This window comes from Dasypus novemcinctus, chromosome 2 (genome assembly GCF_030445035.2).
Source record: "Dasypus novemcinctus isolate mDasNov1 chromosome 2, mDasNov1.1.hap2, whole genome shotgun sequence".
NCBI lineage: Eukaryota > Metazoa > Chordata > Mammalia > Cingulata > Dasypodidae > Dasypus > Dasypus novemcinctus.
Window position 1 is genome coordinate 17,607,248 of NC_080674.1, and position 19,356 is coordinate 17,626,603.

The 19,356-nt window shown below is 42.6% G+C and overlaps 1 protein-coding gene across 2 annotated transcripts in view; it reads right to left on the reverse strand.

The window, feature by feature from the left end:
• Positions 1-19,356, reverse strand: part of RETREG1 (reticulophagy regulator 1) — a 195,101-nt gene that overhangs the window by 94,026 nt on the left and 81,719 nt on the right. For both annotated transcript variants that reach the window (XR_009187999.2, XM_012523458.4), the window contains exon 3: positions 15,065-15,095. Coding sequence is in view for 1 of the 2 variants with exons in the window: in XM_012523458.4 (XP_012378912.3) it covers positions 15,065-15,095 (31 nt within the window). In the remaining variant the exon portion in view is untranslated. The remainder of the gene's footprint in view (positions 1-15,064; positions 15,096-19,356) is intronic.

The window sequence follows — 19,356 nt, forward strand, 5'->3', positions numbered from 1 at the left end:
TTGTCCGAGTCATTCTTTGGGCTGACGCATCCCTCTCAGTTCGGCAGGAAGTTGTCACTTTACACAGCTCCTCGCTACTCCCGGGACAAGGATAATGACCCTACCTCAAGATCCTTAATATAACCACCCCTGCAAAGTCCCTTTTGCCAAGTAAAATGACATAGGTTCTGGGGATTAGAACGGGGACCTCTTTGGAGGTCGATTATTCAGCAGCCTGACCACAAGTTATCCAAGATCCTGAGGCTCCTTAGCTACTACTGTTTTTGCACACTTTTACTAGCAAGCAGGAAACTGCCCATCAGTGTTTACCAAGTGTGGCAAAATAGCTTGAATTTGGACATGGTAAACTGGCCTGAAGTTGGAACATTTCCATAACGCAAATAAAAAGTGTGGGCTTAGGAACACTGGCCTTGACTACATGGAACACTGTCTGGTCAGCAAGAAATTTGTTTGTGTGAGGAGGCATTTGAACTTTGTATGGCCTGTTCCCTAGTATTGTAGGCGTTGCTGCTTTAATAACAAGCAGCCTTGAAAGTAAACATTGATAACTACTGCTTTGTAATTTCTAATAAACACGATGCGGAAACTAGGGTCGAGGCTCTCAATTCCAGAAGCTGTTGAGTCCTCTGGTCTCATCTTTATTTTCTCTCTTCTGTCTATCTTTCTATCCTTTTACTTCTTAAGTTCTGCTGTTGCCTTCCCTTCATGCAAACCTATGGCTGAGCTGGTCTCAGCAACCAAGTACTTGTCAATTCATGCCTGGGGGCAGCACTCTCCAATAAGCCCTCCTCCGTCCACACAATCACTTGCAAATTAAGGGATTTCCCGGGATTCACCTTGCAAGGTAATTTAGAGCTACACATCTCCATCAAGAGAGGAAAAAGTACTAAGTCAGAGAAGAAGGAGGGAAGAAGAGCTCACTGAGAGCCCAGAAGAAAACGACATTCAGATGACTTTATAAGACTGTGGACAGACGTAAGCAGTGAGAGGCTGATGGCAAGTCAAAGTACGGCTCTGATCTTGGGGACCTCAAAAATCATTTGCCCTCCCAGGTACAGTGGCGGGGACCGGGAGGGAGTGAGGGTTCAACAGTGAGCCCCTGATGCTAATGACTATGCTTGTGAGCTGATAAACCTAAAATAAGAACAAGGCCTAGAGCAACATTGTGCCTGGGAATTTCCTCCTGTCAGCCTTCATGTTACTCAAATGTGGCCAGTCTCGAAGCCAAACTCAGCATGTAAATGCAATGCCTTCCCCCCAGCGTGGGACATGACACCCGGGGATGAGCCTCCCTGGCAACGAGGGACCACTATCAACTACCAACTGATGATGCAACTGGAAAATGACCTTATACGGAAGGTTCAATGCGGATCAGCAGAATATCCACGTCTACATAAAATACCATGACTTTAAAATGTTGTTTGACCTAAAGTAAGGGGGAAATGAAAAGGAGAAATGAGTTTATATGGCTACGAGTTTCTAAAAAAGAGTCTGGAGGCTGGCAGAAGGACTGCCCTCATGCACAACTGAGCAGAGTCAGAGAGACAGATAAAGCAGATACAACCCCCAGATATTGGTTCCTTTGAGGGCTAAAGAGACCCATGGGAGTTATGGTCATGGCCGATGGGGTTAACTACCAGGGCAGATGGCCCCTCTTTGGAAATGGTGTTTATGTGTGATGAAGCTGGACTCAGATGGGATCTCCCTTCATAAGACTTTCATGCTAATGTGCTGGAGGTGCAGTTAATGTTGGGGTTTAAGATATATTTAGGGGATTTGAATCTCTGGACTGACAATGTGATAGCCAGGTCCTGAGCCTCAACAGACTCCAGCACCTACAATCTGATCTATTGGACTTACCACACTCAGCTAAGATGGAGTTGAAGAAGGACAACCACCACACCATGGAGCCTAGAGTGATTACAACTGAAAATGGGAGGATTGCATCCAGCATCCATGTGGAATCTGAGCCTCCTCTTGACATAGAGGTGCAATGGACACAACCAATCCAATGTCCACATAGAAGAGGTGGCATTGGATTGGGAAAAGTGGACATGGCGGCTGATGGGTATGGGGAAAGGCAGGAAGAGATGAGAGGTGGAGGCGTCTTTGGGACATGGAGCTGCCCTGGATGGTGCTTCAGAGGTAATCACCGGACATTGTAAATCCTCACAGGGCCCACCGGATAGAATGGAGGAGAGTATGGGCCATGATGTGAACCATTGTCTATGAGGTGCAGAGGTGCCCAAAGATGTACTTACCAAATCCAATGGATGTGTCATGATGATGGGAACGAGTGTTGTTGGGGGGGGGAGAGGGGGGTGGGGGGGTGGGGTTGAATGGGACCTCACATATATATTTTTAATGTAATATTATTACAAAGTCAATAAAAAAAATAAATAAAAAATAAAAAATAAAAAAAGAAAATTCTAGATATTGCATAATACAGCCATAAAAAAAAAAAAATCATTTGCCTATTGCTAAACCAAAAGGCACAACCTTCTGTCATTGATTCGTGTCACTCAAATATGAATTTCCCACCCACATTCTGTGTGCCTTATTCTCCATCCACAGATCCTTCTAATACCTCTTACTCCCTGCTTATTTTTTTTTTCAGTCCCCCTACTATATTAAAATGTATGTGCTTCTATGTGCACAGACACATGTAATAGAACCTTTCACGGGATTGTTTTTCATGTAACGGGTGCAATGCTCAGGTTTCTGCTCTGCTGCAACGTGCTGGAACTCTAATACTGTGGAGCCTAGCAAGGCAGCTGCAGCAGTAGCCAAGCTACTCTTCTCTGACCCGCTGCGAGGCCACCTCTCACACGCCCTCTAGTGGCGGCCAGCACTAGAACACATTGCTGAGCAGGTTCATGCTCAGGGCTCCAGGAAAACTTGCAAGAACTCCTGAAGTATTCCTAAAACAGGGATCTGCCCCCAACATTGGTAGAGACTTTACACGAGCTTCCAATAGACCAGTATCCTGTTTTAGGAAACTGTTGCCTTTATGTTAAAACTATTTTCCTAGGGCATTCACTTTTATCCTTTCATGAACTTTCGTGCTGCTTCATGGTCTACTGGGAAAACTCACAGAACCAGTGGGCTGTCTGATAAAAAAAAAACTCTAGTGAAAGCAGAATGGATAAATTGTGATGTATTCACATGATGGAATAATATACAGTAGAGGAAAAAAGGACTCAATGACAGCTATACATGGCACCATTTTTTTAAAAAATGGTGAGTGTGAAACCCAAGTCCTTGAAGACAACATAAATATGGTCCCATTTTTATAGACCCAAAAACAAAGATTTTATTTAGGAATACATACATAAGCAATATTTTCAAAGACTGTCTTAAAAAGCAACAGAATGGAAGGTACACACTTCAGGACAGTGCTTTCCTCAGTGGGGAGTTTTGCAGCATGCTCAGGGTTTCCCACACAGGCAGGTGCACAGCGCCAGTCCTGGGGGGGAGGAGATTCGTGCATTTTCATTTTATTATAATATTCTCTAACTTGTGTGGGTGTTTTATGTATTCTTTGATATGAAATAGGATAATTAAAATATAATTAAGGAATATATGCATGTAGATAGACAGAGATAGGCATAAAATCCAGGGAAGCGTTTCTGAGATGAGAGCATGATGCTTCTGCAGATCCATTTTTTTTACTTTATTTCTTAGAGAAGTTGTAGGGTTTACAGGAAAATAGTGCAGAAAGTAGAGAATTCATACACCCCACCCATCCACACACAGCTTTCCCGATTATTAATATTTTGCATTAGTGCGGTACAATGTTACAAATGATGAACCAATATTATAATTGTGTTATTAACTAAAGTCCATAGTAATACCTCTCGAGTGTACAATTCAGTGGCGTTAATACATTGAGAGTATTGTGCTACCATCCACACCATTCATTATCAAAACTTTTCCATCATCATTTTTTTTTTTCTTCTTTTTCTCACCTTCATTTTTGTTCTAATTGTTCAAAACTATAGTATGGAGCAAAAGAATGGCTGTTTTTCTTTCCTGAATTTTCCAAATCTAGAATATATTTGAAACATCCTTGGGAGCTTCCCTAAATCCTAAGAACAGGCCCTTGGGCTCCTTCGCCTGTACCTGAAGGCTCAACTCTGGGCTTGACTCTGAGTCCCAACTTTATCCCCCTCGTCGGAAACCCCAGGCTTGGAAATGAGTGACTGCGGTCCTCTTTACCCCGCTTCCAGGAACGACACCCGGGCGGGGTGGGCCCACTGGCGCTGCTCTGACCAGTTTCCGAGGCTGAGCCCCTCCTTTGGGCCCCTCTTGCCTCTCTGGGCTTCTGCCCTGCTCCCGCGGATCTGAACCCTAGGTCTTTCCAGTGACTGGGCCGGGCCGGTTTCTCTCCCCGTAACTAGAGCTGCATCTCCGGGCAGCAGCTCAGGAGCTGGAGCCCCTCTGAGCTGTGGAGTGAACACCTGCCGGCGCTGCCTGCCAAGTCCTGCGCGTCATCTCCCCACACTCCGCCCTGCCCATCCCCTTTCACCAAATAGCTTTTGCTTCCCCTCAGGATAAAGAAGATGCATGTTAATTGGAGGGAAAAAACGTAACACAGGTAAACCAAATGAAGACAAAACCCACCTGTAATCCCCTTGCACAGAGCTCATCACATGTATCTATCAACATAAAACTGTCATGTCCTATGCACGTACCTCACTGTGCTTACTTTACACCTGCAATTATTTTAAAAGTTAGAAATTCAGGGTGACCCTTCGCATTCCTACATATTATTCTATGATATGATTTTTACTGGTTGCAGAACACTCCACTGTTTCAGTTACTATGGCTGCAACAAAACCTTACTGACTGAAAACAATCCCCTGACTACTGTACTGCCCCAGGACCTTTGAACTGCCTCTCCCTCCTAGAAGCTTTTCATTCAGCTATCCACCCGACTCACAACCACACTTCCTTCAAGTCTTTGCTCAAAAATCTTCATTAAGGCCCTCCCTGAGCACCCTGTTACTAGCTGGAGCCTCCTCTGCCTACGCCCCTATCCCCCCATGCCTTAGTTTCCCCTAAGTACGATTAATTATATAACCACATATAATGGAGTAATTTCTTTATTTTGTCTCAATAGAAAGTGAACTCCTTGAGGACAGGGTTGTTTGTCTTTTGTTGCTAGACCCAGAGAAGGTCTGGCAATAAAGGTGCTTGAAAAATATTTGTTGAAAGGATGAATGGACAAATACACACAAAACTCTATGAAAATACTGGAAGAATAAACTAATATTGGAAACTGAATTTAATTTCTTTATACTTTCCTATATTGTCCAGTTTTCTAAATCAGCATATAATACTTTTTAAATTAAAAAAACCACCGAAGTTATATTTTCAATGTAGTCAAGGCAAATAATGACCAAAAATACAATGCCTGGGGACTCTAAATAAATGAGGGAAATAGATTTCCAACTATCTATGAAGTCTTAATTTATATTCACATAGTTGCAACAAAGAGAAATGTTCACAACTAATCATTCTTCTCTAGTACTTTAAACTTATGATGCAAGAATGCTATCAGATAGCACTTCATCTAGTTTAATTACTTCAGATGTGTATAAATGAACTTAATTCATTTTCAAATCCTCAATAACTCAGCCAGGATCTGCTACCTAATCAAACCTAATAAGCACGGTGTGAAGAGAAACTGAAAACATGGATAAAATGATCAGAGCTATAATTTTCATTTGTTCTCAAGTGGCTACAGATACCTAAAATGAACTGCCATGGGGAATATTCAACTAGGCAAAGATTAAACAGCCCCAAAATGAAATGGGGAAAAAAAAAAAAAAACCACCACCAAAACCAAAAACAGGTGACTGACCTCATGCTAAATCAGATTATAATGGAATTACATTAATTTAAAGGAATGTCAAAAACGATCCTAAACAATGAAGATTATAAAACTACAAAATATATTCTTTAGCGCCTTTCACTTAGGGAGAGGTGAGTTTTAAGTCCTTTGGGTCTGCTGCTCCCAGACCCATGGCTGGCCCGCGCCCTGGTGGTCTGCCCACGTTCTGACTTGATAAATCTGCTCGCGCCTGACAACGTAGTACCCACGAAAGGAAGACACAACCAGGAGCGGGGCTGAAGGTGCACAGCCTGCAGTCACTGCAGCAAGGAGGCTCTGGGATGTACCTCCTGTTTCATTTCATTTTTGATGCCTTGAGAAATCTCTCAGGAGCTGGCAGGAAGATGCCCATCAATTTCCGCAGGGTCTTTTCCTTTGAACTTGCATTCTAAGTATGTGCTTACTTCAGCTGGACAGACCCTTGAGAGAAAAGGGCAATCGAGCAGTCTTTGAAGGCCCAGCAAGAGGATTTTCTTTTTGTTTTGTTTAGCTTTGCTTTGCTTTAGGCACTACCAGGGATTGCACCTGGAGAGACCTCGTACAAGGGAAGCAGGCGCTCAACTCCTGAGCTACCCCCGCTCCCCTTAAGGTGTTTTTAAAAACTCGCAAACCATTTTGTGTGTTGTGTACCACTGATGGTAAAGCAATAGTAAGCATAATTCTTCATAACACTTTCTTCCAAAACTGCTTTAAAACTGCTTCTACATAGAGAAGTAGTCTTGTCCATACACTTGTAAATATTTTGTATAATATCCACTGGTTATGTAAAAGTAAAATTTGTAATTATAGATGGTAACTGACAATAAATGTCTTGTTTTTATTTTTTTTAAAAAAAAGCTGCTTCTAGTCCCTTGTTCCATACTTGTCTTCAACTGATCTAATTTTCAAAAATACAACTTTAGAAAACAGATTGGAGTCAGATGTAGAATTCTGAGAAACTTCCAGAACAAATCTCAGCAGCTCTGGCTAAGGGCATGCTGTCTATCAGTCAATGAATGGGTCCATTCTTTCCTTCAGAAGAGGAGAACAGGGCTTTACTATCCATTGTGTAATCTATAACTACAGAATTGTATTCAATTTTATTTTTAAGTAAATGAATAAAGGCCTATTCGAATTTTTATTACAGCAGTGTACAGACTTAAAAGAAGTGCTTAGCAACCAGGCTAGCCCAGACAAATTCAGCCACAGACTGATCCCAGCACAGATATGTTTATGCTAAGGTCAGCATATTCTGAATTTAAGCGAGTGTTTTCTCCAAGGAAGGTAATTTTTCACTTAATCTAGTCCAATGCATCTTTCACAAGTTTTCCTTTTAAAAGTCATGGTGATGTGGCTGAAATTAAAATAATAATAATGAATTCTGGCTGAAATGAAAATAAATGCAACTTTCAAATATTATACTTTATGAGAAAGGTACAAATCCTACTCGTACAAGTTAGAAAGGTACAAGGTTGCAGGGTTACAAATTGAAGCTATAATATCTAGTTGTTTCAATGCATAAGAGTCAAAATGATTGTTGTGCCCAACCTGGAAAGGAGTAAATCTTTCAAACTACCCAGTGACATTTAATGCTATTTAACCTGGGAATCCTGCTCAGCAACCCTGCCTGTGCGATTCTGATATGAATAATATTATGAGTTATAAATATAAAAAATGCATTTTTTATACCCAGGTCCATTCCTCAGAGGAGACAATTTAGCATATGCTAGGTTGTTTTCCCATTCCAGTAGTTTTTTATTTTTAACTGTGGCATAAAATGTTGCTCAAAGATTCGATTTATTAGACATTTTATCTAAATGGTCCAGTTTGTTCTGGGTTTATGAGCTGAGTAACATGGGTGATGGGTTTTACAACAAAAAAATATTGATTCCTCTCTCCCTGAAAAAAAATACAACCAACTAGGACACTTTGGCAGTAAGCTGGACACTCACGGGTAACAAAAGGGTATTTGATCCCATGGAGTAGGGCCATACAACTGGTCTCCTAAGAGCAGGTGAGGAGAGACAGGCTGAGAAGAGGACTCCAACAATCTGAACAAGCTAGAGGCAGAAAGCTCATGACTCCTGGGCTAATCCCTGCTGGCTCTAAAAAGACTGACCCTGTTATTTCTCTGCTTGGCCCCTGAAGAGTCAGCTCAAGGTAAGGCAAAGTAAACGTAATATCCCAGTTCTATCACTGGAAAGTTACCCCCATTTCCTGTGCCAGCACCCTGCTAGAAGCTTCTGGATATTGGAATGTCCGTTAAAGAGTTCCATAGCTCTCAGTCATGATTTTCAGAAACTTTAGTGACCACGAAAAAAAATTTGTTTTCTGTAAGTTGACAATGAACAAGATTTATGACTCAAATAACTCCTTAATTCAGGCTCTAATGTACAACAAACAAAATCATTAAAGAAGTAGGTTAAAAAAATTTATGAATGATTGGTTTATGTCAGTAAAGTTATTTCTTTCTAATTTATAGTAACTTAGAAAAACCTGTCCAAACTGAAAACAATTCTATGCTTTTAAAAGGAAATGCGCACAATTTCTGACCCTTACCAGGGGATTTTATTCAACCAGTTACCACAGTCTCTGGCGTTAACAAAAAGCTGTTGTGAAACTATGGATCGAGTTTCAATTCAGTACTAGGAATGAGCACAGGAGACGTTAGCCTGGTAGGAGAGCTCTGTAGGAATCCTGCCTGGAGAACACATGGATAATGTCTACTAAAGAAAGGTCAAGTATGAGCCCTTCTTGGAACACACACACTGAGAATGACCTTTCCACAGAATGAATTTTCCAGCTACAAAAATCTATGTGGGGAAGTGGATGTGGCACAAGCAATTGGGCTCCTGTCTACCATATAGGAGGTCCAGGGTTCGATACCCAGGGCCTCCTGGTGAAGGCGAGCTGGCCCGTGTGGCAAGATGGTCCACATGGAGTGCTGCCCCATGCAGGAGTGCCGGCCCATGCAGAGAGCTGGCGGAGCAAGATGATGCAACAAAGAGAGACACAGAGGAGTAACAGTAAGAGATGCAACAGACCAGGGAGCTAAGGTGGTGCAAGAGAATGATCACCTCTCTCCCACTCCAGGAGGTCTCAGCATCAGTTCCCAGAGCCGCCTAGTGAGAGTACAAGCAGACACAGCAGAACACACAGCGAATGGACACAGAGAGCAGACAACAGAGGCAGGGGGGAGAAATAACTAAATAGATCTTTTAAAAAATCTATCTGAATGGCATTTGATCAAACTTATCTGACATTTATTGTGGCCTGGTTTTAACACTATGTACTAGCTAAGCAGAACAAGTGAACTTCACAAATACCCTCCAACTGTCCAGGAAAATTACACACATACACGTGGAGAGCTGTGCCACCATTTTCACGCTAAAGCTTGAAGAAACACTTTAAGCTTAGTTTCAGTGACAAAAGCAACATTTCCCAAAGAGTAAATAACAGTCTGTGAAATAAAATTAATTAAATCCCCCTCCCCCCGTGGAGGAAAGGCCTGGCTCATTCTGAGAATTCATAAACGGCTGCAGTTCTGCAGGGAAGAAAAGCTAATCCTTACTGACTGGAGTGGGAAACCCAGCTGTGCCGGCAGAGGTGCTGGGGGGCAGGGGTTTCTAACCTCAGCCAAGTGAGGGGACATTTCTGAGCTCAGCGCCCGTGACCTTGGAAGTGGAGACCATAACCCCACATGGTCCCCATGAGCAAAAAGCACCTTGTTCTGCCACCAAAGACCCTCCTGTCACCGTATTTTCTCCTTCTGGTGTGAATGATGTCACTTTGAAGGAGACATGTGCCAGACAAAGACACGCATGGGCAACGATCTCAAAGGAACACTTGGATTCCTCCAGTCACACCACATAGATGTTTGAGAACAGGGAGGGGTATTCCAGATGATTCACTAAACAGATGAGAAAGCTAACACCATGAGAGAAGCGAACTTGGCCAAATCACGAGTTACAGGGCGGGGACCAAAATCCAGGGCTCCAGCTCCTAATCACCGTTTAGAAATTCTAGACTGTCCTGACTCTGCTGGGGCACAAGGACAGTGAAATATTATAAATATTTTTAAAGCCACATAATAAGGACCTATACTCTGTCTCTAACCAAACCCAATTATTAGCAAATGAAGTGCCCCTTGCTCACTACTATTTTTTCCAAATCATTATCACACACTCAAACAGCTTCTGTATTAAGAGAAAGCTCACGGTGGAAATTCTCATGGCCAAAATTGGGGCGCATTCAGAAGAGGTGTGGACTCCAAGGACTCCAAAAAAAGGAGGGGGGACAAAGTCTTGACCAGTAAAACTGCATGCCAGTAAATAAGAAAGAGCACTGCGTGCTAGTGCATGTGGACCTTTTCAAATTACATCAGCTCACTTGGGCTAATCCTTCCCCAACCAGAGTGAGAAAGGCAAACCTCGATTTCTTCACCTGACCAACGGCGGGGGGACACACGGGCTCAGGAAGCTCAGGACCGGCACCCGAGGCCCTCCAGCGCATCTGTGGGCAGGACTGGAATCCAGACCTGCACTGCCAGGTGCCAGGTGGCCCGTGCCCAGTCGGGCTGTGGAAGCAGAGGCTTCATGCCGCTAAGGCATGCATCCAAATCCCGTTCCCTGGCTCTGGACTCCCCCACAGCCTTCTGATCTTAATTTTGTTTCCCAAATAGACTTTCTGCTTAAAAGAGAACCAGCTTTGGGAAGTGGCTGTGGCTCAATCGTTCAGGCTCCCGTCTACCACACAGGGGGCCCTGGGGGCACGTCCCGGGCTTCCTTGTGAAGGCGGGCTGGCCCGTGCTGCGGAGAGCCTACGGCCCGCGGCAAGATGACGCAACAGAGGGAGACACGCAGACAGAAGAACACGTGGTGAATGGACACAGGGAGTAGACAGCAAAAAGCCGCAAGGGGGGAGGGGATAAATAAATAAATACTAATGAATTTTTTTTAAGAAAAGAGAGAACCAGCTTGGAGAAACTACCTCAGTCAGGTGGTCATGGTCAACATCAACAGCCTAAGTCATGTTGGTAGTATTGACCTTGATATGATGTGAAGAGAAGGGCCCTTTGCCTCTACAGTCTTCCTCCCACAAATCCATGACTCCAGTCTAGTCGTGAGAAAAATATCAAATCCCACAGAGAGGCATCCTGTGATCCAGTCAACCTGTTCTCCTCAAAACTGTCAAGGTCATAAAAAAACAAGGAAAGCCTGAGAAGCTGTCTCAGCCAACGGGAGCCCAAGACCACATGACCACTGAATGAAATTTAGGAGCCTGGATGGAATACTGCAATGGACAAAGGATGCTGGGCAAAGAGCAAGGAAACATTCCGGCTAACAGCCTCAGTATTGGTTCATTAACTGTAACAAATATGCCATAAGATGTAAATTATAGGGGACACTAGGTGTTTATGGGAACTCTGTACTAATTCTCAATTTTTCTTTTTTTTTTTTTAAAGATTTATTTTATTTATTTCTCTCCCCTTCCCCCCTGTTGTCTGTTTATTCACTGTGTGTTCTTCTGTGTCCACTTGCATTGTCAGGTGGCACCAGGAAACTGTGTCTCTTTTTTGTTATGTCTTCTTGCTGTGTCAGTTCTCCGTGTGTGTGGCACCACTCCTGCGCAGTCTGCACATTTTTTTTCATGCAGGGCAGCTCTCCTTGTGGGGCACACTCCTTGTGTGGGGGAGCTCCCCTACACAGGGGCACTCCTGCATGGCACGGCACTCCTTGCACACAGCAGGACTGCGCATGGGCCAGCTCACTGCACGGGTCAGGAGGCTCTGGGGATCGAACCCTGCACCCTCCATATGGCAGGCGGATGCTCTATCAGTTGAGCCATGTCTGCTTCCCTGTCTTTCAAAATAAAGTTGATTCTTAAAAAAAGGAAGAGAAAGCTAACTGATGTGAGTATTCAAATCCACTGGGTAGTTCAATTCCTCAGCAAAAATCACTGTTTCATTTTCCTTTCTAAATCTTTGTCCTGGGACTTTAGTTAGCAGGCATCGCTCCTCGGAGCCTGGCCATCTCTGTGGAAAGAAGGATGTTCCTGCAACATGCACCGAGCTGGGAAGCAATCTGTGAGCCCACAATAACCCTCTTTCGAGGCCTCTCCCTATCAAATTATTAATTCCAAAATTAACTTAATAATGCTTTTATTTTTTATATTAGAGAAGCTGTGGGTTTTCAGAAAAATCATTCCTAAAATACAGGGTCCCTACTTACCACCCTGTTATTAACACTTCCCGCTGGTGGGGTGCATTTGTTACAACTGATGAAATAACGTTTTTATAGTTGTACTTAGGGTTCACTGCGTTGTGCAATTCAATGGATTTTTAAACAATTTTTATTCTGGTGACATATGCAACCTAAAATTTCCCCTTTTAGCCAGATTCAAATCCATAAATTGGTGCTCACCACCATTCCTTACCAAAAGTTTTCCATTATCCCAAATACAAACTCTGTATACATCTCTGTAAACATTTTAAGCTTTAATGGAATAGATAGTTAAGATGACATGATTTTAAAGGTTGCCCTGTGTGGGTAAAAACTACTATGGAACTATTTTACTATAGAACAAGTTTTAAAACATCACACTTTAATTCTGCTAATAAGGACTGAGAAATGGAATTTTTATTTAAGTCCTGAAGAGCTTTGAAGCACATGCAAAATGTATTTCAAACTTTACTTGTTGAGTAAATGTAAATATTGGAAAAGAGGAAATTTATTTAAATGAGTCACTGTACATATTATGATTGTAGAAATTGTTGTACCAATTTATAGTATACCTTAAATTTGTTTTTCTATTCACATAGATTACTTTACTTACATGAATACAAACTTCCTGTTATTCATTTTTATTTAAAAAAATTTTTTTAAGGTTTATTTTATTTATTTATTTCTCCCCTTTCCCTTTGTTGTTTTGTGCTCGCTATCTACTCTCTGTGTGCTCTTCTGTATCTGCTTGTCTTCTCTTTAGGCAGCACCGGGAACCAATCCTGGGACCTTCCAGAGTGGGAGAAAGGCACTCGATCTCTTGCGCCACCTCAGCTCCCTGGTCTGCTGTGTCTCTGATTGTCTCTCCTCTGTGCCTCTTTTTGTTGCATCATCTTGCTGCACCAGCTCTCTACACGGGCCAGCACTCCGTGTGGGCCAGCACTCCGTGTGAGCCAGCACTCTGCATGAGCCAGCTCTTTGCTCAGACCAGCTTGCCATGTGGGCCAGCTTGCCTTTCATCAGGAGGTCCTGGGAATCGAGCCCTGGACTTCCTATATGGTAGATGGGAGCCCAATCACTTGAGCCATACCCGTTTCCCTGTTATTCATTTTTAAAAGAAATCTGAAATTTAAGCAATACTTCTTATCAGGTGTATTTATACAATCACTGGGCCAACAAACATGTTTTAAACCTCCAGTCTGCTTTTCACTCTCTTCTGTATTCTACCCTTTACTACTGATAAAAGTCTGGCAGCAAAAAAAAAATTATTGTGTGGGCATAAATGCAATTTAAAATAATTATAGAAACTCATACTGGTCAAACTGTACATGGAATTTCCTTCACAGAGATTTTTTTATTGACTTTCAATGTCACACTGCTTAACCCAGATGTTACTTCCAGCTATAATGTTCTCTTTTTAATGTCTGACATTTAATAATGTTCTCAATTTACATATTTTTCTGAAAAGATGACAATGTAGAAAAGCCCATGAAAACATGAAAGCAGGCAGACAGCAAAACCCCAAACACATATTAAATTTCAAAACTCATGGCCTCTTTTTCTAACTCTCTCAAAAGAGACTTTTTAATTTAGAGTTTTTTTCATCGTTACATTCCCCTAAGGAAATTTCATAAAATACAAAGAATTTTAAACTACTCACACATGGCACACAGTTCCAAACACTGGGCCCTGGAAGTTATCACAAGACGAATGACAATCAGAGCCTGTGCTGGTTTCCCTCCCGGGCAAGGCTGTCCTACAGGCTTATCCCTCACCTCCCTGAAAACCACCTGGGATCTGAGGTTTCTCATTATATCTAATGTCTCCTTCTCCACAGTCTCTTGGCAAGTTTACATTCTACCCACGATCCTTTGGGTGCAGAAATAAAGGACCAAGCAAGCAGCCGTAAACGCGTCATAAATTAGCTTCAACACCTGAAATAATCATTATTTCCATGAACGCAGCTTTTAAGGGTCCATTATAGAAATGACTAGTCCCTCTCAGGATTTGGAGGTGGTGGTTGTTTTTTTAATAAGATTTTTAATGGAAGGTTTGCCCTACTTTATGAGCATGAATTTCATGATGTCCACTTGGATAGAAGTGAAGTACTCCAACCATCCTCTCAAAGTAATACAGGATTAGTATTATTTTTTTAACCCAACCATCCTTTTATATTTTATTTTTAAAATTAGAACTTTACATGAAAAAAAAACATAACGTTCCCATATAACCCACACCCCACTTCCCCATCCCAATCATTTTTTGTAAAGTGTACTTTTTCGAGGATTTTAAAAGATAATAAATCCCAGAAAAAAACTCATTTGGCAGGAATAATTAATTCTCACGCTTTCCTCAATTTTCTACTTCTCATATACCCAGGTCATGAAGTAAATTGAGCTGCCCCAGTCCTTTTTTTATTCCACTTGGAAACAACACCTTTACCTCAGGACGGTGCTGTTAAAAGGAGCTGATATTCGCCCTGGCTGGGTGAGGAATCAAGACGGTCAACATTTACTAACGCGTCACACCTCAGAGCCTCTCAGCCGCTCCTCAGCTGACCACGTGGTTGACCTTTGTGCAGTGTTCAGCAGACGTCTGTCACTTCAGTGCTGCCCTTTTCTTCTCCCAACTGAACAACAATGTTCATGCCCCAAACTGAATTCCAAAATTAAATACCAAATGAAAATGCCTCCCCACCGTCACCTCCAAATCTCCAAATTAACTCTCACAAACTTAGGTCATCTACTACTGTAACAAGATATGAACCATTTCTTAGGATGAGGGACCATTTTGTTGTTTTTCTCAATTCGTTTGTTTTTCTTTTTCTTTATTTCCTCACGTTTGTAAATCACTATAGGATTTAGATCCCTGTCACTAAGACATTATTTCAGAAATACACCTTGGCTTCTCAGTCACCTCCCCCCAACCTACCCTCTGTTAAATACAAGGTTGAAAGAATGTTCCCTACCTTTCACTGAGGCTTCTCCACAACTGGGCACCTGCAAAAGGAGAAGTAAAATGTGAAACCAGCCAAGGTGTTTAAAAAATGACTGAGGTGCTCTGAAGCATTTCTCAATTTAGAAGTATTCTAAGCCACTTAAAGTGGAATGCTTAGATCTTAAAATCTAGAAACTATTAAATCATAGTAATATACCTAAGGTACCAAAACCAGCTCAGATCCTCCTACGTGCCTGAGCTAGGTGCTATGGGAAGTGGAACACTATCAAGACACGATCTTGGCCCTGGGGACCTCAGTGACCAGTGGTGAAGATAAAATATGCACCCAAATAAATATGAAGCAAAGCGGGTTGTGAAGGAACTATACAAGAGGCACACTCAAGTGATACGAGAGTTCACAAAAGAGAGAAATGTGCACACTCAAGAAAGCACAAGGAAGCGGACTTGGCCCAATGGATAGGGCATCCACCTACCACATGGGAGGTCCGCAGTTCAAACCCCGGGCCACCTTGACCCGTGTGGAGCTGGCCCACGCGCAGTGCTGATGTGCGCAAGGAGTACTGTGCCACGCAGGGGTGTTCCCCGTGTAGGGGAGCCCCACGCTCAAGGAGTGCACCCGTAAGGAGAGCCGCCCAGTGCGAAAGAAAGTGCAGCCTGCCCAGGAATGGTGCCGCACACACAGATAGCTGACACAAGATGACGTAACAAAAAGAAACAGATTCTCATGCCACTGACAACAACAGAAGTGGACAAAAGAAGAACACACAGCAAATGGACACAGAGAACAGACAACTGGGGTGGGGGGGCGGGAGGAAGGAGAGAGAAATAAATAAAAATAAATCTTTAAAAAAAAAAAAGAGAAAGCACCAATCACAGAGGTGGAATTTCAGGCAAGCCTTGAAATGGTGCCAATAAAACGAGAACTAAGACAAATGTTATTGGAGAAAGGAGATTTTTATCTGTTCATTCTTCAGGTGTGTTGAACTTATACCTAAGCTCAAATAAAATTAGCAGAAAAAATATATACCTAGATCTTATTTGCTTTCTGATTTCTCCAAGGACTTTCTATTTCTTACTATTTCTCACTATTATACTACCATCTTTGATGAAACTCATTACAAGAAATGGCTATGAGGCAGTTTCTGCATTTTCTGTGAAAAAAAAAAATGCCAAAGATGTCATCCCTATGTTCTTCAGTATCTCCAATCAAAGACCTTTGTGATAAATTCTTAAACTTTATCCCCAGGAAAAATTTTCTCAAAATTTTATCAGACAATTAGAATTGTGCAATTGATCTGGTTTCCCTTTTTGCCTTAGCTGCTGGTAAGCATGAGAATAAATCTGTTGCTCAATTATGTTCTTCATGTTAAGACTTGTTTTCCTTTACCAGACCTCTTTTAACACAGTCTTGTTCTTTATGCTACTTAAAAGCCGCCTCAAACTTTTTGGGGTTAGATAGCATATCAAAAACAAAGCAAATAATTCAAAGGAATCTAAGCAATTATGAGCCCTAGTGAGATCTCAATTAAATTTGGAACGTTAGATAGACTAAATTCTAGAGGGAACAACTCACCTTGTCATATGATACTTCTCTGACAACACCAGATCCAAGAGTGAAGAGAGCAGACAACAGTTTGAGGTATTTGTATGATTGTTTTTATTATTAAAACTTAGAAAAATGAGTATGGTTGATGGATAAGGCAAGAGGAAACTTAGAATGGTCAGGAGAGCATCACTGTAGTAACTGACCACAGACCAGGCAGGGGCTGAGTAGGGAGAGGAAGCTGGCCAAAGACGGGGCTGAGGGTAGTGCAAATGGCAGGAGGCTGAGCAGGAAAAGAAAGAGCAAAGAACTGGTTCACCAGTGAGGGGCCAAGGAGAGGTGGACAGAGGGATACCCTGAGACTTGATTTTCAAAGATGGCAGGTGTTAGAGCCACAGAATTTCTGAAGGCTAAAGTTAAAGATGAGGCCACATTGTACTTCAACCAAAATGGCAGAGTGAGTTCAATCTCCTCATACAAGCTTAAAAAAACAAAAAAAACTGGCAGAAACATCTTTCTCAAAGTTCCAGAAAAGAGTTAAGGAACTACAGTAACAGGACAAGTGCCATATTAAGAAAAAGGCTGTTTAAAAGGAGTAGGATCTCCCCCCACAGATGGCTCCCTTGTCTTATTGTCTGCTCGTTGTCTGCTTACTGTGTGTGCTGGTTGTGTCTTGCTCGTTGCGTCTGCTTGTCTTCTTTAGGAGGCACTGGGAACCAAACCCAGGACCTACCATGTGGAAGGCGGGTGCCCAACCACTTGATCCACATCTGCTCCCTGCTTGTTGTATTTGCTTGTTGCATCAGCTTGTCTTCTTTAGGAGGCACCAGGAACCAAACCCTCTGGAACCTCCCACGTGGGAGGCAGGCACCCAACTGCTTGAGCCACATCCATTCCCTGGCAGTAGGACCTGGGGGTGCCATGTCTGGCCCCTCTCCCACCCCTCACCAGCTCAGTGTGGGGCCGGCCTGTGCTCCCAGTATGGATCCCTGGGTCCTGCCTCTGGAGGGAACAGTGTAAACCTCAGGCACATGCTGGGAACCAGTATGCCTGGCCCAGTCTGTCTGGTGGTGACCCAAGGGCCTCCCTGTCTCAGAATTTGCCTTGCGTGTAGAAGACAGCTTAAAGAGCTCTCCCATAGAAGATAGCTTACAGGACTCTTCCATAGAAGACAGCTTATAGTGCCCTCCTACAGAACTCTGATGGAGAGCATTTGAGTGCTTTGCTAGCTGTAGGACATAGAGTATGGGACCCTGGACCATGAGGAAATGTTTCCTAGAGAAGAGGGGATCTTGGTACCCATGAAAATGGGGGTATTCCTCAAATCACACACCTGTGCCTAAGATAGCAAAGAAAGGATCAAGGAGGCCCTACATTTTGGCCTGGAGCTATTCTCTAGACTCATTGTATGGATAAGCTTTGAAGGACAGCATTCTCTTGGTCACTCTGCAAAGACTAGGAAAGGTGTTTTCTTTTTTTTTTCCTTTCTCTTTTTGTTAGTTGCTGGCTTCAAGGAAAGCTCCGTCATAACACTACTGGATACAAGCTTAAGGAAAAGATTCTTTGGAGTCTACATTCCAGCAATAACACGTTAAAATAGCAAAATGTCCAGGTTTCAACAACAAATTAGCAAACACACAAAGAAACAGGAAGTGACAGCCCAGGCAAAGGAGAAGAATAAGCATTAGAAATTGTAATGGTTAAGCTAATGTGCCAAATGGGCCAGGTAATTGTACCCAGTTGTTTTGTCAGGCAAGACTGGGCTAATTGTAATACAAAGACATTTATGGACTTCAGTCAACAGTGACTTTACTGCATAGATAGCTGATTACAACTACATCAATCAGGGAGATTGCCCTCAGCAATGAGTGACGTTCTATCCAGTCAGTTGAACCCCTGAAAAGGGGAAGTGATTTCAGCATTGAGAGAGAATGTCCCAGCTCATCGTTGGACAGCCAGCGTCTCCCAGAAACTCATCAAGGACCTTCACTGAACTTTCATCAGAGTCCTGGTTTGCAGCCTGCCTGTGGAACCTGGACTTGTACATCCCCATGATATAGCCTGTGCATTAAATCAAAATTATTTCCAAGAGTACCTAGTCTCCAAAATGGCCAAATAAGTAATATAGGCCCTACAGTCTTTGAATGTTCAGAAGGGATGTGAGACTGAGTGTGTATTCAGGGCTGCCTCCAGACGATGTGGAAGATATGCTAATCCAAACTGGCTTGGATGTGGAGAATATGTAACTCACCTGGAGGAAATAACCTATCTGATACTAAGATCTGAAGAACCTAACCAAAGGTCTGTTTACCATCACTGTTAGTCTTCCTAATCCTATATCCTCTGTATAAAAGGGTCTAGAAAAGGCTGTTCGGGGCTCGGTTTTTATTAGGACAAGAGTCCGCCAAGCCCGGCCGGTCGAAATAAACCAACTTCCTTCTCAGTATTCTCCTGTCTTGGCCTTCGAAACCGCGCATACCCGAATTTCTCCACTACACCCATAGTCACATGAGAGGCTCATAAAATCATATACTATTGACAGATACTTCCTGTTGATTTTGTTTTAATTTTTTTAATTTTTAATTTTTTGGTTTTTATAAAGGGTATTTATTTGGGATAGTAGCTTACAATTACCAGGACATAAAGCTTAAGTTGGTTCCCTCACCAAAGTTTATTGTCACATGTTAGAGCAAGATGGCTGCCAATGTCTATAAGGGTTCAGGCTTCCTGGGTTCCTCTCTTCCCAGAGCTTGTCGTTC